Below are 20,389 nucleotides of genomic sequence, written 5' to 3'. Positions count from 1 at the left end.
TATTGTTCAAATTTGAAGTGGTCTGAAACAAACCAGAATAGAACAACTAATGAAATAAAACATTCTACAGAAACACCTTCAGTCCCTAGCAAAGAAATCTGAAATCTGATTTTGCGTTCGTAAAATGTGAGTAATCTTGAAATCCGGAAAACATATCTTCAGAATCTCTATCCTCTCCAATTTTGTTCCAAAGTTTGGCCAAGTATGAAGTTTTTTGATCATTGCAATCAAATCATTTCAGTTTGTTCCAAAGCTTTGACATGTCGAATGTTGAAGCATACACTCCATCGCCATCTCAGTGATTAGTGTACAATTCAAAATGGTAGTATATTAAAAGAGATGGAATAATAAAACTGGTTTTACAGATTTTTGTACTTATAAGAAAAAACCAAAATTATCGTCGGCTAATTCCGGTTTAATCAAAAAATTGGAAATTATCACATAAGTTTTTCTTTACTGTCAAGAAATTTGTAATCATCCATAAAACTTTCTTGTTAAACAGAAGCATTTAAACTGTGTATAAAATATCTTTTGAACACTGAAAACAATATACAAAACTGGATTGGCAATCAGTATTCGAGGTGTTCTTCATCGCGACAACTTTGCCTAAAACTGAACTTACAAAACTGTGTATAAACATCTTCTGAACTCTGAAAACTATATACAAAACTGGATAAAAAATATAGTACTCAATGTGACAATGTGTTATGGAACTTTTGATCAAGCAATGTGTTTGTTTCTGCACTTCGATGATCACTTTGGACTAATCTTGATTTTACAGTTTTTTTTGGAACTTGTGATCAAGCTGTGTGTTTGTTGTTGCACTTTTCTGATCAAGTAATGTTCTTTGGGTAAAGATAAAGTAGAAGTCCAAAGAAGTTGATAATTGATAGATGCTAAATGTTCTTCCTTGTAAGTTCATTTATAAAAGATTTGTGTTCTAGTTTACGACTAAACCGGAACGTACAAATAAGATAGTTAAGTTTTGTAAGTTAATAATTGATGATTAAATTAAATTAAATAGTTATTATTAACTCAGTAGCATTTTGCCATTTAGGCGTAAATAAAGTGATCTTTGAAGGGTGATTTATAAAGTGTATTTCAACTTTCAACTTTAACTAGAACTTGATCCGTGCGGTCGTAATTGTTTTGATTTTTTAAATAAAATTTTGTTTTGTATAAATTATATAATATAAATTTATTGTTTACATATATTATATAACGTTTAATATAACATTTTAAACATAATAATTATATTTATTACATTGAGTAACTATTTTTTTAACAGTAAATTATATCACCAATACTTTTATCTTATAAATTTATTGTATTCAGCTTTCAATGAATTTTAATTTATATGAAAATAGGCTACCAATAATATATTAACGGAATAATTCATATTTTATTTATATATTATATAAATGATTATTTTAGTGTTTAGTTATGACTAATAAATAATGAGAAATATAACTATATAGTTTTAAAATGATATTGTGTTCTAAATTTATTAAACGGATACCTAAATCAGTTTATGTGACTTTTAAAAGTTATTTTATGTTTATATAAATTAATTATTATTTTACATTTAAAATTATATCACGTTTTGTCATGTTTATTAATTAATGACACACCTGTTTCTATTCTAAATCAATTATATATAAATGCATGCTGGAATTTATATAAGTTTAGTTGACTAAATCCCATGACACACATAACTAAATCTAAATGTCAGACATATTCATCTTTATAACGATTTGAAAATTAATTCAGTATCAATCTAAAATTCTATTTAAAATTTTGATGCATCTGACTTATAAAACCACTCACATGACTATATATATATATATGAAGTATATATATTTTTTAAATAGATATATATATATATATTATTATTTTTTGTTTATTAATTAGTGAATTTTAGTTTTTAAGAAAAAATGAAACTCAGTAAATTTGGAAAAGTAGTGATTATATAATGGATTTGTATATCTGTTAAAATTCATTAGGTAGTCTTATTTTTTTTATAATTTGCGTCTTACCAATTACAGAGATCATAAATATAAGGATCTTGAATTGTGGTATATTAATTAAATTTTAAATTATCATGAATTTGTTGTGAATTCAGTTTAGGTAATTGCCTATTAAATTAGGAAAAGATAATTAATGATAAAGTTAAGTTAATTATTACTTCAATGACATTTAAGTGTAAATAAATTGAAATTTTAAGGGTTAATTTACAAGTGTACTTATTTTTTTAATACTATAGGTAGTATATATGTTTTTTAGCAATAAATGGTTGGATGATAAAAATCTGATATTTTACAACTGTTGTACCAACTAAAACTTTTTACAACTGTTGTACCAACTAAAACCAAAATCCAATTTAGAGGAGGATGATTAGAAAGGGGTGTAGCTTTATATTTTTTGATAGATATTAGGCTGTAATTTTTTTTACTGTAACTTTAATTTGTTTGATGTAAATTTATTTTCAAAGACCACTGAAAAGTACTAAATACGCTGCAGAAAAATTGATTTTTAGAGATAACATATTTGTGAAACGCGATTACATTACAAAAATGGTTTTAGAAAGAAAAATGGCTTTCTAGAGTATATATAGCCCTTCCCAACCAACTCCTTTAACTTCAAACTTCCAATGAAACTTCCGATTACCACAATCCCATGTCATACACTTTTATTTTGTTAAAAATTAAATGGTATGGAAACTGAATAATTTCAGATATATTTAAACTTCCAATGAAACTTCCTATTACAACAAATCCCATTTCATACGCTTTCATTTTTTATAAACGGAAAAGGTGTGGAAACTGAATCATGTCAGATATATTTAATGCAAAGGAAACTGAAAATAAAATTAAAACTACAGCATTTGTTTCCTTAAATAGAATTAAAAAAATTGGACCAATTTTTTTTTGTCTGATTTTCATTTTCATTGATACCAAAAAAAATACAAAGTTAAAATACTAGAGCCAGCAAAACACATAATCATCCCTGAAAACTAACCCCAACTAGAACAAGGAGAACAAGAACCCAAATACACGGGCCATAATACCAACATCAAAATATAAAACGAAATCTAATACTCTTTCAAATAACCCAAAACCAAACACTTAATAGATACAAGAGCAATGACTTAAAAAAGACTATGACTAGCAGGAGATCTTGCAATAAACTAATCACGAGAACACACAATGTAGAAGACTTTTTCGTGAAGAGAATAAACCTCATCTAAACCACATGTTCACGATGACAACACCCAAACCACAACGATCTCATCTGAACCACAAGTTCATAATGATAACCAACAAACCACTACACCTATACCAAGGCATAAACTAAGAAAAACAGCAATCAAAAGAATACTCAACTCAGACGCACCTTCATCTGGAAGCCTTGGCGCCTCAGACTCATTATATTGCTTCAAAAAAGGAAGGCACCGAGGGCAGTCAGAGAGCAAAAGCAGACCAGGAAGATCAATTATCAAAAGGGCGAGAGGAGGACCACTTCGAAACCGGGAGATGAAAAGGTAACCTTGAACCAGCTTCATCACAAAGACCAGAACCTTCACCAGCTCAACACACACCACCATGTCACTGCTACACGCTAAATCAAAGACCAACTAAGCCACACTCTCAAACCCCAGAGATAAGAATCGGATTCAAACCCTTCCAAACTGTCACAAAACCACTCGAAACAGGCCAAAGACACAGCCACTGCAAAACAGGAGAGCCACCAAAGCTTGGAACTTTACCTCGATTGGAGTCTCAGAAGGAGGCCGGAGAAAGGTGCAATTGTATACACCACTGACTTACACCTTTCCAAACTTCCGGATCCCCCAAAAGTTCAACGGATCTGAGAAAACAAGGGCTCTTCAAACCCCATTGCAGTGCACCGGGTAAAGGAGCAATTTATCAGATGTTTTTATAGAGCCAAAGTTAATCTCACCATACTCTCTGTTAAACTCATATCTTTTCTACTTTTAGTAAATTAATGAAAATATGTCTTTATTCCTATGTTTCCGTTTCCCCAAAATTAAAATTAAAATTTTTGAATTTAAATTTGATTGTAGATGTAAAAATCTTGGTTAAATTAGGTTTGATCACAGTTAGATAGTTATACCAAGTTATATCATTATATATCAAATTGTACATAGATAATAGTGCAACTTTTTTTAATATAAAAACCATTTCATTAATCGATCCAAATGAGCATAAACAATGTGTACAAATAGAGATTTGGATAAAATGCGTACAACATAAAACTATCATGCTACATTTTTTAAAGGATACACAGTCAGATTACTTCGCTAAACTCCGGACCCGACTAAGGAAGGACACACAGAGAATCACGGTAAGCAGCTTGTCTGTGTGTCCTTCCTTAGAGTCGGGTCCGAAGTTTAGCGAAGTAATCCGATTGTGTATCTTTCGGAAGTGTAACAGGGCACTCTTAGGTCGTATGAATTTTATCCAAATATCTGTTTGTACACATTGTCTATGTCCATTCAGGTTAATATATGAAATCATTTATAAAAAAGAAGTTACACTATATATTGTCGATGTACAATTTGATATATAGTTTGGTATAACTAGTGCAACTTGGTTTAACTATCTAACTGTGATCACACCTAATTTAACCAAGATTTTAAATTAACATAGACAATAGTGCAACTTGATATAACTACTGCTTGACAGAGGAATGTTTGAAGTTTCTTGACTCAAAGATTTTGTGTTACGCACTTTCAAGGCTCTCGGTGATGAGCAGATTTGGCGAAAACCGAATGCAACACTCGGGTTACAATTTAGAGGGGAGATCGTTTGATTGGGACAGTGTGGAGATGTAGACGAAGAAGGGCTTACATCACTTGACCTAAAGATGTCATGAAATTGTCTCTGTGTTCTTGTCATACACGGAATAAAATGTCCATTTATTACGTAGGCTACGCTTCTTTGCAAAGGTAGAGAATTTGGTTGCTGAGACTGTGATATCCACTATCGAAATTAATTTTCTATGTTAATTTTTCCATATAAATGCAACTAATTACACATAAAGACAAACCCCAAATTAACTTCAGCCAAGTTATGACGACGAAGCTTCGTGGTCCTATCCCAACAACAATCCCACCTCATACGTATTAATATTATTTGCACTAGGAACAAGTGTGATTATAAGAATAAAAAATGATTTCTTACATCTTTGAATTATGTTTTCATTTTCTTTTATAAATGGAAATGGTGAAGGTAGATCTACAACAAAGTTTAACGAGGCAAACTTTATTTATTATATTGATTAAAACTTATGAATAAAATACGTCCTTCAAATAAAAATTAAAAAAAAAACAAGAAAACAAATTGAACAAACCTGAAAAAAAGATAGATAATTTTTTTTAAAAGACAAAAAATAGTTGATTGACTATAAATAAAGATGTTAAATTAAGTTATATTTAGTTAAAACTTATGGATAAAATCAGATTTATTTAATGAAATGGAAATTAAAAAACAAAATAAAAAATAGTTGTCTTAACAATAGCTCCTTAAAATAAAAATAAGTAAACAAGAAATAAATTGAACAAATAAAAAACAATAAAAATAAAATATTTGAAGAAAGACAGAAGTGACTGTAAATAAATATATAAAAATAACATTCAAGAAAACGTATATATTGGACAATTAGGAAGTACAATGGAAAACACAGAGAGAGAGATGGGTCATGGAACTAGGTGGAACTCCTTCAAATTCTTTATGCATTTGGTCTTTCTGACAATTGTCAGTGGGATCATTTACATTTTACATCATAAAATATCATAGAAAGCTCTTTTTTATTCCAGCTGCTTTACGTGCTTGACGAATTGAAATCTAAAGCCTCCCAAAAGTCTCCCTTTTTATAACTAATATAGGGAGTTGCGTGGATAGTCGACAAAGCTCCAAAGTTTGGGTCTTTTAAGAACGAACGATCATTGGAGCAAATAGGGTAACCAGCTTCCCTCTTGTCTGTATAAAACGTTTTAAGTTGCTTTGTACCTTTATAAAAATCTCACTAAAAGGTTGATGCCTTTTGTGAAAATAGGTTTGATGCTTTTCATCCGTTGACTTGTTATGATCAAAAATCTTGTCTTTTGTTGTCGTTCTACTAGTTAAGTTTTTTTGTTGGCTTTCCACTGATGATTGTTGACTTTGGTAGATGTTTTGATTTGGGCATGAAACTGTTGTAACTTGTGTTGCATCAGAGCCTTTTTTAATAGTACTAAGATGATGCATTTCGTTTTGTATTTTCCAGCTTTGGGTATTCGAGAAGATGGGTTTTGAGGCCTTGGCTTGGTACTGCAAGCCAGTTGCACAAGGATTTTGGGAGAAAACAGTGGATGGTGCCTTTGGCGCCTACACACCGTGCGTGGTTAACACATTAGTGATGCTTGTTTCTCAAATTGTGCTTCTTGGTTTGTGTTTGTACCGGATATGGATCATCTTCCGCAATGCCAAAGCTCAGTTATACGTTTTGAGGAACAAGTACTATAACTGTGTGCTAGGGATATTGGCTTGTTACTGTGGTGCTGAGCCTGTACTGAGACTGGTCATGCGGGTCTCACTCTTTAGCATGGATGAAGAGACTTATCTTCCTCCCTTTGAGGTGACTGAGATTAAACTCATATGCCTGCCGCCCTTCTTGTTATAAAATGAAGAAAGTACAATATCAGAAATGTGATGATTCTAGTGTTATTCAATTGCAGGTCGCATCTTTGACGGTTGAGGCATTCGCTTGGCTCTCCATGCTTTCTTTGGTTGGGTTAGAAACCAAACGATATGTCAAAGAGTTCAGATGGTACGTGAGGTTTGGTGTTGTTTATGTTTTGGTTGCTGATGCTGTGCTGCTGGACCTTGTGTTACCTCTCAACAACTCACTAAATAGGTTTGCTATTATTGTTGTATTATCTCATATTAAGGAACTGAACTGGGTTTGATTCAACCTTTAAATTTCAAAAGTTCGTTTATATATTAACAAATTTAAGCAAAAACATGTTTCTGGGGATTTGGTAGTTCTGATTTTTCAAATATAATGTTTCCTCCTCTATTTTCTATTGCAGAACTGCACTATATCTCTGCATCAGTTCAAGATGTGCTCAGGTTGGTATAAACTTGTAATTTACTGTACTGGGAGCTTACATCTAAAAGCTTCAGTCCCTACTGTTGATGTTGGGATATGTTATCAATCTAATGATTAGCCTCACTGATTATGTATTTATTTGTTATCTGTTTCAGGTTCTTTTTGGAGTTATGCTTCTTGTTTACATTCCGGAACTAGATCCTTACCAGGGTTACCATACTCTAAACAATGAATCAATAGACAATGTTGAATATGATGTCCTCCCTGAGGGAGAGAACATATGTCCAGAGCGACGTGCCGGCTTCTTTACAGGTTGGTAGCCCCCTAAATTGATAAAAGAAATTTGTTGAATGCTCATTCTATTTTGGTTACTGATTATAAGTTTCTTATGTTAGGAATATTCTTTGACTGGATCACGCCGCTTATGCAGTTAGGCTACAGAAAAACCTTAAACGAGAAGGATGTTTGGCAATTGGATAAATGGGACCAAACAGAAACTCTGATTAAAAGGTACATTAAGTGTTGCTGCTTTGCCTTCTGTAGAATCTTTTTCTCTTGGCAGAATGTTCTACTAAGTATCAAGAACATTCTCATCCGTTATATGAACTATTTGGCAGATTTCAAAGATGCTGGATTGAAGAATCACGGAGAAGCAAACCATGGCTTCTCCGAGCACTGAATAAAAGCCTTGGTGGACGGTAAAGGCTGATAATCTTTTTACCATAGTTTACTTTAAAGCCCCCACATTATCAATACCGTCAATAACTTTAGTTTTCTACCTTGTAGGTTCTGGTTTGGTGGTATTTTTAAGGTAAAGATATCTCGGTTGGTTATTATAGATACCAGAAAAGCTCTTGATTTTTGTTTTACTATGAATAATATAGATCCACAGTAATGTTCAGTTACGTATTTGACAACATTCAGGCAATTTATAACACCATGTTTTAGCGTGTTGTAGATTGGACATGATCTTTCTCAATTTGTTGGACCGCTTATACTGAGCCAGTTATTGCGGGTAAGCTTTGTTTCTGCCTAAGTGAGCATTATATCATGCAGTATATAGGGGACCTGCAGTACTAGTTAATCTAACTTGAGCAAATCTTTGATCACTTTACATAGGCAATGCAAGAAGATGATCCAGCTTGGGTTGGCTATGTCTATGCATTCTTAATTTTCGTTGGAGTGGTATGTATCAAAAAAAACTATTTCATTTACATTTTCCTAAACTGTCATGTTTGGTTTTCTCACATTGTAGCTATTTCTTGTTGAAACCTCTTAAAACCTCAGACACTAGGTGTGCTTTGTCAATCTCAGTACTTTCAGCATGTTGGACGTGCGGCATTTAGGTTGAGGTCAACTATGGTAAAAAATTTGTGGAAACTTCCTTTACACTCATTTTAGTTATGTTTATTCTCCAACAAATTATTGCTAATTTCATTGTAGGTTGCAGCTGTATTCCACAAATCTTTAAGATTAACTCATGAAGCTCGCAAGAATTTTACATCTGGAAAGGTCACAAATATGATAACTGCAGATGCTAGTGCACTTCAGGTATTCTCAGGTTCACAACTTTGCACAACTAATGGATTTGTAACTGCTGCTAACATAGTCTCCCAATTTGTTTGTCAGCTAATAGTAGAACAGCTCCATGGCTTATGGTCAGCTCCCTTTCGCATCATCATGTCTATTATTCTTCTCTATCAACAACTAGGAGTTGCTTCCCTTTTCGGTTCACTGATTCTGTTTCTCCTAATTCCTCTCCAGGTATGGGGCTTCATTATGTTCTTTTGCCTATTTTTGAATTGCATATAAACTCATACAAGTCTTTATACCCTTTTTTTTTTTTGTCACGAACAAGTCTTTATACCCTGTTTATTAATAAACAGACTCTGGTTATAAACAAAATGCGGAAACTAACTAAAGAAGGACTCCAATGGACCGACAAAAGAGTCGGTATCACGAATGAGATCTTGGCATCCATGGATACTGTAAAGTATGATAGATGTTCTTGGTTATACTTTTTTCAGCTTTTCTGAATGTCACATTATTAAAGCAGTTGTTCTACAAACTTTTTTGGGGACTTTGTTAGATGCTATGCATGGGAAAAGAGCTTTGAGTCGCGTATTGAAGGAATTAGAAACGAAGAGCTCTCATGGTTTCGCAAAGCTCAGTTACTATCAGCTGTATGACTCATTATCTTTGATTTTGTATATATTGCCTAAGTGCAAAAGGAAGAGATGTCTTTCATTTTTTAATGTGTTTTTCCTCTTGCTTGCAGTTTAATAGTTTCATACTGAACAGCACCCCAGTAGTTGTGACTGTGGTTTCATTTGGGGTTTTTGTTCTGTTGGGAGGAGATTTGACGCCAGCAAGGGCATTCTCATCTCTTTCTCTCTTCTCAGTTCTAAGATCTCCTCTCAACATGCTACCAAATCTACTAAGTCAGGTTATTATTACAATCATACCCTCCTCAATGATTTCATGAATTTGCTCGTTTTATTCAGAGTTATAATTTCTTTTGCTACTTCTCCTTATAGGCTGTCAACGCAAATGTTTCACTACAACGCATTGAGGACTTACTTCTCAGTGAAGAGAGAGTTCTAGCACATAACCAACCTCTTCAACCAGGAGCTCCAGCCATTTCAATTAAGAATGGATACTTTTCATGGGATTCAAAGGTGAATCCTCTAAATATTCTCTCATTGTTTAGATTATCTTGAGATGCAACAGTACACAACTTTCTGAAAGGTTCATGGATATTTTCCAGACAACAAATCCCACATTATCTAATATCAATTTGGAGATACCAGTGGGAAGCTTGGTTGCCATTGTAGGTGGAACCGGAGAAGGTAAGACATCACTTGTCTCGGCAATGTTGGGAGAGTTATCTCATGGTGAAACCTCAAACGTTGTTATTAGAGGCTCCGTAGCTTATGTCCCTCAAGTTTCATGGATCTTCAATGCCACTGTGAGTCACACATTTACTTCCTCTGAAAACAAAGATAACAGCTTAGCATCCAGTAACTTATTTTCATCTATGTATTGCAGGTGCGTGAAAACATTATATTTGGGTCGGATTTTGAAAGGGAAAGATATTGGAGGGCTATTGACGTGACTGCCTTACAACACGATCTTGATTTGCTTCCGGTTAAGTGGGATGAAAAGGCTTACATAACATGCACTTTGGTATGACATTTCTTAGTAACTTTCTGAATTTGTCTTATTCAGGGCCGTGATCTTACAGAGATTGGAGAACGTGGGGTCAATATCAGTGGAGGGCAGAAGCAGAGAGTATCAATGGCTAGGGCAGTCTACTCTAATTCAGATGTTTACATATTCGATGATCCTTTGAGTGCTTTAGATGCTCATGTTGCTCAGCAGGTAATTTATCTAAACTTAGGTTGATGATCCAGTGTGTTGCATTGCATGACCAAACTCTACCTTTGTAACAAACAGGTCTTTGATAGTTGCATGAAGGAAGAGCTGAAGGGCAAAACGAGGATTCTTATCACAAATCAGTTACATCTTCTTCCTATGATGGATAGAATTATTTTAGTCTCCGAGGGAATGATTAAAGAGGAAGGGACCTTTGAAGAGCTGTCAGGGAACGGTAGTTTGTTCCAGAAATTGATGGAGAATGCTGGGAAAATGGATGCAACCCAAGAGATGAACAAATTTGATGACGAGAAGATCCCTACTGTCAATGTTGAAATAAAACTAGGGAGTACCAAACAAGGTGAAGATGGAAGATCCGTGCTTGTCAAGAAAGAAGAACGAGAGTCTGGCATCATTAGTTGGAACGTTCTGACGAGGTACTAGTTACCTCACCATCTATTATATGTTGATCAACTTTGATAGAAAGAGAAGATGGCTGAGGTACTTTCTACATTTTTTCAGGTATAAAAATGCAGTAGGAGGGTTATGGGTAGTTTTGATTCTCTTGGCATGCTATGTAACAACTGAAGCTCTCCGACTCACAAGCTGCACATGGTTAAGTTTTTGGACTGACCAAAGCACGTCCAAGAGTTACAGTACCGGTTTCTACATTGTAATGTTTGCTCTTTTCGGATTTGGTCAGGTTTGTGTTTCTGATAAAGACTTGAGATATGTAGTACGGTTACACACAATTTAACGTTTATTATTAATGGTATTTTGATTTAGGTTGCTGTTACGTTTACCAATTCATTTTGGCTTCTGACATCAAGTCTACATGCGGCTAAAACACTCCATGACGCAATGCTGAACTCTATCCTGAGAGCTCCTATGCTCTTCTTCGACACAAACCCAACTGGGCGTGTAATAAATAGGTTCTCTAAAGATATTGGTGATATAGATAGAATTGTCGCCAACCTGATGAATATGTTCATGAGCCAGCTGTGGCAACTCCTCTCGACGTTTGCTCTTATAGGTGCTGTCAGTACCATTTCATTGTGGTCAATAATGCCACTCCTCATACTGTTTTATGCTGCATACCTCTACTATCAGGTAATTTTCTACGTTCATGTAACTGTGTGCAGGACCGGACCTGAGATTTTGGGGGATTGAAACATTTCTTAAGAACTTTAGTAAAAAAAAAAAAGTTTGTTTTCAAGATTTGGGGGTCTATACTTATATAAAAAAAACTCCAAAAATTTTATGGGTCAAGACCAATGTTTCACTCAGCTGTGCCCAGTTCCGGCCCTGACTGTGTGCATCAAATACATACACTATTTTGGAAGTAATATCAGTTTTTTTGTGGTTTATAGAACACATCACGTGAAGTAAGACGTATGGATTCTGTTGCAAGATCACCTATTTATGCTCAATTTGGAGAAGCATTGAATGGTTTGTCAAGCATCAGAGCCTACAAAGCCTATGATCGGATGGCAAAGATTAATGGAAAATCAGTAGACAACAACATAAGGTTCACTCTTGCTAATACTACTTGTAATCGTTGGCTCACTATAAGATTGGAGACTCTTGGAGGTGTCATGATTTGGTTAACCGCAACTTTCGCGGTTATGAGAAGCAGTAATACAGAGAACCAAGCTGGTTTTGCGTCAACGATGGGTCTTCTCCTTAGCTACACACTGAATATCACTACTCTGATGAGTGGTGTTCTAAGGCAAGCTAGCAAAGCAGAGAACAGCTTGAACTCTGTTGAGCGAGTCGGTAACTACATTGATCTTCCTTCTGAGGGTGCAGAGATAATCGAGAGCAATCGTCCAGTCCCTGGCTGGCCTTCAAGAGGGTCTATTACATTTGAAGACGTTCACCTGCGTTATAGGCCGGGGCTGCCTATTGTGTTACATGGACTGTCCTTTTCTGTCTCTCCTAATGAGAAAGTGGGAGTGGTGGGAAGAACTGGGGCAGGGAAGTCTTCAGTTCTGAATGCATTGTTTAGGATTGTGGAAGTGGAGAAGGGAAGAATCATGATTGATGATTATGATGTGGCTAAGTTTGGACTGACAGACCTGCGCAGGGTCCTTAGTATCATACCACAATCTCCAGTGCTTTTCTCAGGTTTGTGTGTAGCTTAGGACAACATGGAAAGTATGTTCCTGTTGAATTCTGAGAGTCATTTTTCTTCTTGTTAGGGACGGTGAGATTCAACATTGACCCATTTGATGAGCACAATGATGCTGACCTCTGGGAGGCTCTACAAAGGGCGCATATGAAAGATGTTATCGCCAGGAATCCTTTAGGCCTTGATACTGAGGTATACTAGTTTAAGGAGTTCTTTGTTTTTTTTTTGTTTGTTATGGAGATGACTGATCAAACTGTCAACTCACTTTGAATCTGTGAAGGTCTCTGAGGGAGGTGAGAATTTCAGCGTGGGACAAAGGCAACTGTTGAGTCTAGTGCGTGCGTTGCTAAGAAGATCCAAGATTCTTGTTCTAGATGAAGCAACTGCATCTGTTGATGTCAGAACAGATACTCTGATACAAAGGACCATCCGTGAGGAATTCAAGTCTTGCACAATGCTTGTTATCGCTCACAGATTGAATACCATCATCGACTGTGACAAGATCCTTGTCCTTAGTTCTGGTCAGGTAATGTCGTCAAGATTATTACTTAGAAAAGGAAAAGAAGATTCTGATACAGCTTAATTTGCAACATCCTTGTGTGACTTCTTACATTTAAAAAAATGTGTCAATGTTTATTAGGCTTTGGAGTATGATAGTCCACAAGAACTGCTATCAAGAGACACAAGCGCTTTCTTTGGGATGGTTCATAGCACTGGACTAGCAAATGCTCAGCACCTTTGCAATTTGGTCTTCGGAGGGAGAGAAGTGAACGGAAGGAGACAAGAAGGGTAATGGAAGTTGCAATTTTCACTTTGCATGATGATGGAAATTGCATCATTATCATTTACTAGAGTCCCAAAGTTATGCTGAAAAATCAAAGGTCAACTTAAAAATATGAAGCCATGACCAATACACGTTAGAAAGCACCGGACATGGAACCTTGAAGAAATCTTTGAAGGGTTTTGTGCATAACAAATCATTGTAGTGAAGTATTGACCTACCAAGTGTTCATATGCAGAAAGAATTAGAACATCTCCAAAAAAAACTCTATAACTTCAAATATAGAGTTTTTTGCTCTCCAAACTCTAAATTTGAAGTTTCATCTTTTTATTTATATATTGGTCGTATAATTAATTATACATTACATTTTACACTTAAAATAAAAAATAAAATAAAATAAGATTTATAATATTTTAGAAGTATAATTAGATAACAAGAATATTACAAAAGAAAATTAATAATATTTTTTAAAAGATACATGAAGACATAATTATTATACAAATTTAAATATTATAACAACACTAATAGTCTAGTAAATTTGCTCCGGAACTTCTAAAATATTGTCAAACAAATTTTGTATAACCGAAAATGAAGCATTAAAAATAAATTTTATGTAATAATGTGGTATTTTGCTTGTAGTTAAATATTTAATTATGTATTTATAATTTACTGTAAGATTTTATTAATATTACTATAATATTTTTATATATGTGCTAGTTATTTATAAGAAATTTATGGATTTATATTAATTATAACAAATATAAGGACCGTAGTGTAATTACAAATAATTTTGAAGTTAAATTTGAAATTTTTCTTTTGGAAAAAACACTTTGAAACTTCAAATATAGAGTTTTGCAAATTCTACAATAGAGATTGTACTTTAGGGGGAATTGCCAAAAATATCACTTTGGAGATACCACTTTTCATTTATACCTTAATCAATTTTACCATTAAAATTTTAATTGGCAAAGTACTTTTATACCCCTAACTAATTAAACCTAAGACTAACTCTTCTCTCCTACATCTCACGATAATTTTAAATCTCATCATCTCAGATTCAAATCGGCGAAGGATTCCGGTGGTGACGAATTCTCCGGCGAGATTGGACGACGTTGCAGAGTTGTCCGGCGAGATCCGACGAAGCTACGGCGAGATTCGACGAAGCTACGGCGAGATTCGACGAAGCTACGGCGAGAGGCGAGATCTCCGGTGAACTCGATGAACTCTGGTGAACTCGGAAAACTCCGACGAACTCGACGATCTCCGGCGAATTCCGTGATGTACAGTGAACTTGGCGATCTCCTGGCGAATTCGGCTATCTTCGACGAACTTGACGAGACTCCGAGCAAGACTGAGAGAGCCATAGTCATGGAGATTAGCGAGGAAGAAGACGACTCTGTATATATTGAAACCATACATATTTAATCAAAAATCATTCCGTTTATTAGTCTCTCACCGAAATAAAAAGTTCGTTCTTTTTCTCCTCTCTTTGTCTTGCTACACTCAGTAAATTTTCTTAGTTGAGCTCTTTGGAATCTAATTGTCGATCTGTTTGGGAATCAAAAGGCATATAGCTTAACATATATTTTATTCATGAAAAAGTACTAACACAAGAGTAAGATTTCTCAATGATTTACTTATTTTGTTAGTTGATTTGGTAATGTTGGACAATGCATGAAATTAGAAAGGTGTGTTGTGAGGATTTGGATTTAAAGAATGCTGTAGAGAATATGTGTGGTGATATGCATACCAAGTACCTCACGTTTTTGAGGTAATGAAAAGCTATTAGTTGTAATTTGACTAGTACAATTTACTATGTATAGTATATGAGGTGGAAGGTTATATTTTGGTAGTGTAATGTTATGTTTTGCTACTTTATGATATTCACTAGTGGTTTGTCCGCGCTTCGCGCGGAATTGTTTACATTTGTTTGTATATTTTTTATTTTATTTTAAAGATTGGTATTATTTTTATTTATGTAAATCAGTATTCCCAAGAAGTTTTGCTTGTCTAATGTAATTATATTGAGTAGCGACCCTTGTGTGGTTGTTTATTCGCACCATGCCGTTTATGCGTTTCTTTGAGTGGTGGTTGTTTTTATGTGTTTGAAGTATTGAGCTGTGGCGTATGTTATGTTCTAGGTGCCATAATTATCATCGACACGATGCATGTCAAAATCTTATTATTGTTGGGTAGCTATGTGGGCTGGGTTTGCAAGGTGAGAAAACTTTCAAACAAATAAATTTATTTGTTATAAATTCATCATTATTTTATAAATAATAATATTTGAATTTAGGAAGTTTTACAGTTTTTGCTTCAATCATATAAACTCCCTCATCTGTTTTGTAGTAGTAGTTGTGGATTAGAGCAACTCCATTAATAGTATCTAATGTAACTATTTTACAATCAAAATAATCAAAATTATCTAATGTAAAAGTTTTCATTTAGGAACTTTTAAGGTATTAAAACCCTCAAATGACACTTGTGTCATTTTTAGTGGTTTAACTTTCTAAAAATGTTAAAACTAACTGAAAATTAAATTATCTTAAAATAATATTTTTTTAGATATTCATAAAAGTTTTTATCAATAAAAGTTGCTCTTAGTAGTGACATATAATTGTTATTTTGTATTTGTATAATTAATTGAGTAACATGGTAGCATGTTATTCTTCCCTTCAATGCAGTGGATGCTCTCATTATCTTTCCCATGGGAAATATTTTCTCCAACAAAAATCTGTATGGATTCTCGTTTTGTATCCCGAGATCTGAGTGCCACTCTGCATAAATATTGTCAAAAAGAGTTTGGGGTAGAGATTCTAAGTGAGATAGTTGTTTGTGCTGACACATGAGTGTTTTTTGATTGGTGAATTTGTGATAGTGTTATTATCTTTAGTGTATTTATATATACACGGTTGATTTCGAAATGTCATTCGCATTGCTCTCTCGTTGCTGGATTGAATTGACTTTATTGTTCTTATTACGTTTGAGTATTATGGGTAAGTGGAAATTGAGTTTCCTGCCAATTTTATTGCCGTTTTGGAAAGCCATATAACGTGAACATTTTAGCGTTTTGGTTTTTTTTGTTTTGTTTCCAAAGAAGTGTTGATACATTTTAGCGTTTTGGTCTTTTTGTTTTGTTTCCAAAGAAGTGTTGATACATTTGTGGGGTTGGTTGTAAGTGAGTTTGAACGAAACGGTGGTTAAGTTTTGGACTGATTTAAAAGTGAAGAGTGTCTAAGACATTGTTGGCCTTTTCAAAACATGCTGCAAGAAGCTTTCTCACCTTAACTTACAGAAATATGGTCCACCAGTTCATAAATTGATACATGATGAATGACATTGTGTCAGTGGTCAAACCGTAACGGTAACTGTGGCGAATACTTGTTAGGTTTGGACTGAACATAAGGCAGAGGCTGGAACTTATGGGCAATTGTTGGGAAGCAAGGAACATGACCTAAACCCGCATGGGACAGCATCCTTTCTCAGCCGGTTCACCGAAACTATTTGCATAGGTGGACGACACGCTCTCAAAGTTGCTGTGATGTTGGTAAGTCAGGGGTCTGGCACACCTTGACGCTACGTTTGAATCATATGTTTTAGTCCAAACTCTACGGCCCAGATATTTGTAAGCCGTTTCATCTCAGCATCGAATCCAAACAATGTGGAGACTGTTCCATCTCCAAACGGTACACGCATGCAGTTCAGGTATGAAATTCCAGAGACATGGTTAGTTCGCTGACAGCACTTATTACCAGGTTAAAGCGAGGTAGAAGTAGAAATGGTTAAGGGTTACCTGACAACATCAGCAACGTGTACGTGACAACATTTTTCGCATGTGAAAGAAGATTCTCAAGTCTACACGTTGGAGCTTATTAGAACACTTGTCGCGGAAAATATCCTCCCAAGATCAAATTGTTTTAGAGCATATGCACCTGAGTCCAAAATACAAACTGCTCAAGATAAAATTTCTCTACATAAAAACAAATGATGAAGCAAACATATATGAGCAAATACCAATATTTTCATTGGATCGAACATTTGGCGATCTGGACAATTTGCTCAGAAGATACGTATTCTTAAGCAAGAGCGGCGAATTTGTTTTCCTTCCAGAACAAAAGACCTGACTTGGATTCATCGGAGGCATTCATGGAAGAAACAATATCATTGATTTAATCTAAAGCATCTTCGGTCAGATTTCCACTTAACCCAAAAAATTTGATTCCATCCTCCTGTCCATCGTATCCTTCAATAGCTTGTCCGATAAATCTAAAATTGTATCGAGGACGTTGATTAGAAAACCAGGGAATAAGTTATTGCTGACTGAAACACAGAACCTAGAGAGAAAGACATAAGCAATACCTGTAGATTTTCTAACCATGGCTTCGAAACATAAATCATCAAGACAAAGCCCTTCTAAACATGGAAGCGGAAGTTGTTTCCAAATAGGATTGTGGGAAGGCAAGTTTTTGTGAGAATCGTGAAGACTGAAGAGAAATTATCAATACATGAGAGGATTAATATATAGTAAAATCTAAAATGTTGAAAAGGATTACTAAATGATAATTGCAGCCGTTACACAAGCTTCTTAGGAGACGGTATGATCTGGAAAGGCATGGCGCTTCTGTTCTCCGTCTCTATCATCAAGAAAGAAGAAACCTTATTATCATTGGGTCTGTTTGCACAAAAACAGTATAAAGCCTAATAAATTTCTCGAAAACCAAACCTGGCCCATTCAACAAAATTCAGGAAGACAAAAAAACGTGAAATGAGTGAAGAAGAGTCTAACACGTGGAGCAGAATGCCCCTCTCTCCTTGCTGAGCTGGATAGCCTAAGGAGAGAGACAACTCCCCTTTATTATATAAGATGTCTTTTATGTATCGTTTTGTGTAGAATAACTGAAAAAGCAGTGGAGAGTGAACAATGAGTTTGTTGAGCTAAGGAAACATATTTCTTCTTGCCTTGCATATGTTCATCACTAGCTTTCAATGTTAAATGTGTTATATGAGTTCATATTTTGCTCTGAACCACCTATTGACGTATCCCATGTATGTGAAGAAGATTAGGAAATCAATGGAGGCCAAAGATGGATGGTTTATAAATCATTACAAATGTTAACTATTTAAATAATTTATAAGCCGTTATAAATAAATTTATAAATATTAAGTATTTTGTAAATTATGGTAAGCCTTGTAGAAAGATTTATGAAGTTATTTAAAATGATCTATACACTTTTGTAACTGATAATAAATTATTTAACAACCTTCACAAAAGTATTTTATTAGCACTTACAAAATTATTTATAAGCACTTCTACATTTTATAAACTCTTACATTACAAGCTCTTATAAAATGATGATTTATGAACTCTTGTAACTGATTTATATATGAATCATTATAAAACTTTATAAAAGGATTTGTGGACTCTTGTAATTAAATTATAAAATTTTATAAACCCTTATAAATGACTAATAAACGTTATAAATAGTTTATAATTTTATAAATGAATTTAGACTCTTATAAACGGTACATATATCTCTTATAATGATTACTTATAAACTCTTATAAATGATATATTTGTTATACCGATTATGAACTTTTGTAAACAAAATTTATAAACCAAATTTGAAAATCTATTTGCTTTAGTTTCTATAAAGTATTATTTGTTTTTAACCAAATTATAAATACTTATAAATAATTATAAACTCTTATTAATGGATACAGTTTTATAAGAGTATATAAGTAATACACAAAAGAGGTTCTTTGGTACAAAAGAGGTTCTTCCAGTTTTTATTAGGAATGATCTCCAAGTGGCCTCCTTTGTGAGCAAACATAAAGAAAGTGAAGGACTTCTTAAGCTTTTTGTAACAATTTATGAGGTTATTAACTCTTTGGTCATGTTTTATTTATAAGGCTTTGTTATCTACTTTGACACAATAACTAGTTTCGTGTTTTTATATTGCAAAAATATATGTACACACTCTCTTTGATTGTGCCAAACAAGGTTGTCTATAGTAATGCCGTAGAGATATTTAGGACTCCTTTTACATTTTCATAACGACTTTAAAAATTATTGTATAGAGACAATTGAGTTCATGTTTTTATGTTGCAAATGGAAAGGCATAGATCACAATTAATTATGTCAAACATGATACATACACGAAACAACGTTTTAGTAATCAAGACTTCCTCATTGCTGGAAGTAGCAAAATTTTGAGGTGTTTATTACAATTTAACACTTTCAAGGACTTATAACATATTAGTCAAAACTTGTTCATTTCGTGTCTGAGATTTTATTACAATGTTTACATTTATAAAGACTTATAAAATAATTGTACAATCTTATTAGCTTCATGTTTTTATGTTGCAGATAGAAACACAAAGTCACCACTGATAGTACCAAATATAATAGAACCCCGAGATGAAGTTTCTAGTAAACAAGATTTGTCTATTTCTGAAAGTAGTAATATTCTTGAGGTATATATATATATATACATTTATAAGGACATATAAAATAATGGTATAATACTTATTCACTTTATGTTTTGTGTTTCAGGGAATAACACCACCATTGGTTTTGCCCTATGTTACATGAAAACGGAAGCGGGTACGTGGAAGCGGAAGCGTAAGGAAGCGCAGAAGCGAGATTTTTTAAAATATTAAGAAGCGGGTACGTGTTGGAAGCGTATATCCACATATAAATATATATATATATATATATATGTGTAATTTTAAAAAACAATTAGGACTAAAATTATATGATTTAAATTTGAAATAAAACATTTATTCATTTATAATAATTTTGAAATGATTTTATATTAAAACTGTAAAAATACACATAAATTATGTTTACAAAAAATATTATATATTAATTATTTTTAATACTTCATAAATAATTGACACAATATTTTTTAATATGTGCTATATCTTTAATAAAAAATCTCAGTGCATAAAGATAATTTATAGTATTATTATTGATATTTATATATTTA

At 33.7% G+C, this 20,389-nt stretch overlaps 1 protein-coding gene and 1 long non-coding RNA gene across 6 annotated transcripts; one reads left to right on the top strand and one right to left on the bottom strand.

The window, feature by feature from the left end:
* Nucleotides 1-200: 200 nt before the first annotated feature.
* LOC103840399 (ABC transporter C family member 12) lies at nucleotides 201-14,940 on the top strand. Of its 4 annotated transcripts, none has more exons than XM_033281336.1 (27): nucleotides 201-5,982; nucleotides 6,289-6,639; nucleotides 6,740-6,918; nucleotides 7,094-7,133; nucleotides 7,269-7,425; nucleotides 7,509-7,623; nucleotides 7,731-7,811; nucleotides 7,900-7,924; nucleotides 8,072-8,128; nucleotides 8,233-8,298; nucleotides 8,401-8,475; nucleotides 8,557-8,877; nucleotides 9,000-9,106; nucleotides 9,203-9,296; nucleotides 9,392-9,559; nucleotides 9,651-9,791; nucleotides 9,881-10,081; nucleotides 10,162-10,260; nucleotides 10,342-10,494; nucleotides 10,570-10,925; nucleotides 11,011-11,191; nucleotides 11,275-11,598; nucleotides 11,859-12,615; nucleotides 12,690-12,811; nucleotides 12,900-13,145; nucleotides 13,260-13,408; nucleotides 14,456-14,940. In XM_033281336.1, exons 2-27 carry the CDS (start codon nucleotides 6,307-6,309, stop codon nucleotides 14,823-14,825), a joined length of 4,917 nt encoding a protein of 1,638 aa, XP_033137227.1. In that variant the 5' UTR covers nucleotides 201-5,982; nucleotides 6,289-6,306; the 3' UTR covers nucleotides 14,826-14,940. The 4 variants fall into 4 exon arrangements, with proteins under 4 accessions (XP_033137227.1, XP_033137228.1, XP_033137229.1 ...); XM_033281337.1 differs by having other exon boundaries at nucleotides 201-6,078; XM_033281338.1 differs by having other exon boundaries at nucleotides 201-6,639; nucleotides 8,557-8,664; nucleotides 8,743-8,877.
* Nucleotides 14,941-16,305: 1,365 nt separating this feature from the next.
* Nucleotides 16,306-20,157, bottom strand: LOC103840400. Of its 2 annotated transcripts, XR_627606.3 has the most exons (4): nucleotides 17,977-20,157; nucleotides 17,760-17,884; nucleotides 17,415-17,666; nucleotides 16,306-17,332 (listed from the first exon to the last, which is right to left on the bottom strand). It is a non-coding gene; the product is annotated as an uncharacterized LOC103840400 (long non-coding RNA). The 2 variants fall into 2 exon arrangements; XR_004451992.1 differs by having other exon boundaries at nucleotides 17,760-20,155.
* Nucleotides 20,158-20,389: the final 232 nt, after the last annotated feature.

The sequence above is a fragment of the Brassica rapa genome, chromosome A09 (genome assembly GCF_000309985.2).
Source record: "Brassica rapa cultivar Chiifu-401-42 chromosome A09, CAAS_Brap_v3.01, whole genome shotgun sequence".
Taxonomy (NCBI): domain Eukaryota; kingdom Viridiplantae; phylum Streptophyta; class Magnoliopsida; order Brassicales; family Brassicaceae; genus Brassica; species Brassica rapa.
Note: the sequence above shows the minus strand (reverse complement) of the source record. Positions and strands in the feature narration are given on the sequence as shown.